This window comes from Vigna radiata, chromosome 5 (genome assembly GCF_000741045.1).
Source record: "Vigna radiata var. radiata cultivar VC1973A chromosome 5, Vradiata_ver6, whole genome shotgun sequence".
NCBI classification, from domain to species: Eukaryota; Viridiplantae; Streptophyta; class Magnoliopsida; order Fabales; family Fabaceae; genus Vigna; species Vigna radiata.
This window is the reverse complement of record NC_028355.1, coordinates 6,497,024-6,501,658: the sequence shown is the minus strand read 5'-3', so window position 1 is coordinate 6,501,658 and position 4,635 is coordinate 6,497,024. Positions and strand designations below refer to the sequence as shown.

The following is a 4,635-nucleotide window of genomic DNA, read 5'->3' as shown; positions in this document are numbered from 1 at the left end:
AATGAGTGAAACAGAATGTCCACATAGATCTTGTTAGAATAGGTTTCAAACATGAATGTGATACCATATTAGAAAGTTGTTTTTAAGGCTAATTTATCTTCACAAAACCGACTGGTAAGAAAAGAGGGTATGTTGACACCCATTTATATTATAAATTGATTTTATTTTTAGTCGACCTAGAATTTCCATAAGTAATAATATTATTAATTTTAACTAAAGAATAAATTCTTGTTTATTTATCACATAAAGTTTATTGTTATTAAATTTATGCAACAAACACTTGAATGAACGAAAACACGACAAGACAAAACCTAACCATATATACATAACCCTGTTAAAAACTAAGGAGTTATATCATTTGATTTATATTCTAGAGGTTCACATGAGTTGTTTTTCGACAAACACAATAAAAGGAATTGTACAATACGATTTATTAGGGTTCTAACATTTTCACTTAATTTATATGATAAGAATTAATTTAACAGAATACGATGGTTTTAACTTTGAACGCCATTGATTACGAAATACATTTCTCTACAACCTCTTTGTTTTCAGAATTAAAACACATCAGAAAATTTATAAATAAATAATATCTGCTTTTGTTTTTAGTTTTAAACATAATTATTACTTTTATTAGACTTAAGCCTAAAATATAAGTTAAAAGAAATAAAACACATTAATAAAAAATAGGAATCACACTCATAATAAGCATATTCGACATTTTAGTATCCACATTATTTATTTTTCTTTTTCCGCTTTTTTGTCCACTAATTATTGATTTGATTTTCAGATACAGGGATTCACGAGAAGCAAAAGTATCTTCTCTTTTAAAAACACCACCTACTTCCATTCATTCATCACTCGCTCTCACATATACCAAACAAAACTTTGGTGGCGGATACTCCTAGGAAATCTCCCTCTCTTACTCCCTTAAAAGCTAAACTTAACATAACAATTCAACCCAACCCTTCCGACAACACATCACAGCCACCAACCGCAACACAAGAGAAGCCTAAGCTCTTGTGTCCGTTTCTTTCTTCACATTCATTCCTTCCTTCTCTTTCTGTCTCTGTGTCTCTCTCAGATCTCGAAAATGCAGAGCGCGGCTTTCACTCTCTCTCCGTCGCTCTCTCTTCCTCTCCGTAACTATTCTCTAAACGCTTCTAGACCTTCTCTCCCTCTCAGACTTTTCGCCAAACACACAGAAGGCGTCAACTCCAATGGCGCCTCTTCCACTTCCTTCCTCCGTCGATCTTGGACTCTCTCTCCTTCCTCTTCCTTCAAGTTCCGCCCGCTCCCTCCCTCTCCTCCGCGCGCCGCGGAGAACGCCGTTCCCGACAGCGCGCCCGCCGAAAATTCGCTCTTCAAAACACTCGAGCTCGGCGCCTTGTTTGGCCTCTGGTACCTCTTCAACATCTACTTCAATATCTACAACAAGCAGGTCCTTCACCAGATCTCTTCTTTTATGAAACAATTGAAAAACGATTTTGCTGAAACGTTATAGTTTGCCAGACACGCTCTTAGATTTGTCGTCGTTTATAGCGCAAAACTTAAGGCATTTCCGTGTGTGTGTGTTTTTTTTTGTGTGAATTAGAGTTTCACTTCGTTAATCAGCATTGATATTTAATAATAACTTGGTTAAACTTCGATTCTGATTGATAATCAACATTTGTGGAACTGTATGCTTCTGAGTTTTGATTCGTTGATAATGATAGAATCCTTTAAGTGGATATTTGGATTATGGTTTTGGATTCTGTGGTAATGTTCAGGAATTGTAAACGGTTGTTTGATGAGGATTTGAATTTAATTTTGACTTGATGTGTGTGTATGTTTTTGTTTTGTTTTGGCTTCTGTTGTTTGTAGGTGTTGAAGGCGTTTCATTATCCGGTAACTGTGACTGTTGTTCAATTTGCGGTTGGGACTGTGCTCGTGGCGATTATGTGGGGTTTGAATCTCTACAAGAGGCCGAAGATCAGTGGTGCTATGGTATTTTGGTCTCTCCCGTGTTGAATTTGTGTGTTTATTTTATTGTGTTTTGTGTTGCTAAGGCGATAGTTTATGGCCAGCTTGGAGCGATTTTGCCACTGGCTGCGGTGCATACTTTGGGGAATCTTTTCACTAATATGAGTCTTGGGAAGGTGGCCGTGTCTTTCACTCACACTATCAAGGCCATGGAGCCTTTCTTTTCAGTGATCCTTTCTGCCATGTTCCTTGGAGAGGTTAGATATGTAGTTTAATCTGTCTTGTTGAATGGGATTAATCGAAAATGATTTTTTACTAATGATTGTTAGCTGCTTGTGCTGTGGTTTGAATTGTCTTTTTTGTTCATGAAATTGACGATAGTTATCATGCTGGTATATTTTTCATGAGAAATGAGAAATGCTTGTGAGTGTCACACTTTCTAACACATTCTTTACTGTTAATTGGAATTTATGAAAAATGACAAATTTTTGTTTTTATCTATGATGATTTTTGTAGTTTTGAATAAATTTTAATAACACGATATTGAGCGGTAAAGAGAGTATGTTGCTAACACTCCTACTCAAAGTTTTTTTATGAATTGTTATATGTATTCTAGGCCTTTCCTTTAAAGGAAAAATAGAAATATTTGGTACATTGAGAATTAATTTTCTTCGATCTTATTCTTTATTTCTGTCTCTTACAGTTTCCTACCCCGTGGGTTGTTGGTTCCCTTGTGCCTATTGTTGGTGGAGTTGCACTGGCGTCTGTTACTGAGGCCTCTTTCAACTGGTAAGATGTTTGCTCCTTGCCTTGTTCCTTCTAGAGAAAGAAGACAAGTTAGTTGATGGGATTTGAAAAGAGAAGTTTTGGTCTTGCAAACTGTAAATGCTTTGGTGGAATGGTGTACAGGGCCGGATTTTGGAGTGCAATGGCCTCAAATGTGACAAATCAATCCCGTAATGTTCTTAGCAAAAAGGCTATGGTTAAGAAAGAGGTATATTGAACTGTGACCACTTCCAAATGTTGACATATTTCGTTTTTTATATCCATCTTTGCATTTTATAACAGGAAATAACAATAATTTTTTCTTCTCAGGATTCTATGGACAATATCACTCTCTTCTCTATAATAACAGTAATGTCCTTCTTCTTATTAGCACCAGTGGCTGTCTTCACGGAGGGTGTCAAATTTACCCCTGCTTACTTGCAATCTGCTGTGAGTAACTTGATGGTTAAAATAAATACTATTGTCGTTACCATTTCTGCAATCAAAATATATAACTGTGTTGAGTTTGCTAGTATTAATGCATCTTTCTTAACAGGGGTTAAATGTTAAACAACTTTACGTCAGATCTCTTCTTGCCGCACTCTGTTTCCATGCGTATCAACAAGTGAGCCTTGCTTTTTTCTATGCATTATGTTTTACTTTTTGGGGATGCTTTGATGTTGCAAGTTTGCAACTTGCTTGCACCTAGCAAGGGAGGGGATTAGATGGTCTAGTGGAGATTGAACCCTCCAACATCAACTTCTGTTCAATGGTGTTTTTACGTGGTTCCCAGGCATTTTTAACTTTTGACCGCAAGATTAAATATAATTAACCATTCCTTATTGGGAAACAGTAAATTGTATGATGTGAAATGCTTAACATAGTACTAACAGAGTAAACTCCCTGGTATTTCTCTCACGGTGTACTTAGACGACCAAGAATATTTTAGAGAAGTTAAGCGACAGTTCGACTATTATGCTTTGCGATATATTATGTGCTTGTATTCTGTTATGTTATGTCAGTGAAAAAGGGTATTTATCGGGCCGTTAACTATTTCAATTGAATTAGAAAGATGACTTGTTTTATCTGAAGAAGTGGATGCTTAATAAATAAATATTTTTTCTTGCTATAAATAAAAATCCAAGATATAAATTTGGATTCTACTCGTTGCTTCTCGCTTTCTATGCCCTAGATGGCTCTGTAATAGTTAAATGGTGTTGTATCTTGGAACTATATACTGATGGTTTTCTGTGAATGGGCTTGCAGGTGTCTTATATGATATTACAAAGGGTATCACCTGTTACCCACTCTGTGGGCAATTGTGTGAAGCGGGTTGTGGTCATTGTGAGCTCTGTCATTTTCTTCCAAACACCTGTCTCACCCGTGAATGCTTTTGGTAAAGTTGCTTCTTTCTTGTTTGACCTGGAAAACAGACATTTGTCCTGAAAATTTCTTAATTATTGAATATCTCTATTCACTCCCGTTGCTAAGATTTTTTTTGCTACAGGTACTGCTATAGCTCTTGCTGGCGTGTTCCTCTATTCAAGGGTGAAGCGAATTAAGTCAAAGCCAAAATCAGCTTAATTTTCATTGGTGAAATTTTGTTAGCTGCATCTCGAAGAGCTAAATAGCTGCAACCAGCAATTCTAATTTCTTTGTAGGGGAGATATAGAGAATATGAGGATTACCTTTATTTACCTTCCTTTGTCCTTTTTTTTATCTTGTGGATTTCATTATTTGTGTCTGAGTATGTACCTATTGGTTTTGCTCCACGAAAAAAAAAAATATTTTGGTCATACCACTGCAAGGTGTGTTTTGAATGAATCATTTTAGTATGTAATCAGCCATAAATTTTTTAAATGTCTGCAAGTTTTGTCAGTAATGTTGCGTACAGAGTATTCTTTCACT

The 4,635-nt window shown here is 36.0% G+C and overlaps 1 protein-coding gene across 1 annotated transcript; it reads left to right on the top strand.

The window, feature by feature from the left end:
* The first annotated feature begins 851 nt into the window (after positions 1–851).
* On the top strand, positions 852–4,635 carry LOC106762813 (triose phosphate/phosphate translocator, non-green plastid, chloroplastic). The gene is made up of 9 exons (XM_014646887.2): positions 852–1,441; positions 1,864–1,986; positions 2,067–2,219; positions 2,666–2,751; positions 2,872–2,956; positions 3,058–3,177; positions 3,284–3,352; positions 3,994–4,123; positions 4,235–4,635. Exons 1-9 carry the CDS (start codon positions 1,094–1,096, stop codon positions 4,309–4,311), a joined length of 1,191 nt encoding a protein of 396 aa, XP_014502373.1. The 5' UTR covers positions 852–1,093; the 3' UTR covers positions 4,312–4,635.

Bases quoted from the DNA above. Each gene is read 5' to 3' on its own strand.
- LOC106762813 (XM_014646887.2), top strand. From the start codon at position 1,094: ATGCAGAGCGCGGCTTTCACTCTCTCTCCGTCGCTCTCTCTTCCTCTC. The intron at 1,442-1,863 runs GTCCTTCACCAG...TGTTGTTTGTAG, and splicing joins TCAATATCTACAACAAGCAG to GTGTTGAAGGCGTTTCATTA. The intron at 3,178-3,283 runs GTGAGTAACTTG...CTTTCTTAACAG, and splicing joins CTGCTTACTTGCAATCTGCT to GGGTTAAATGTTAAACAACT.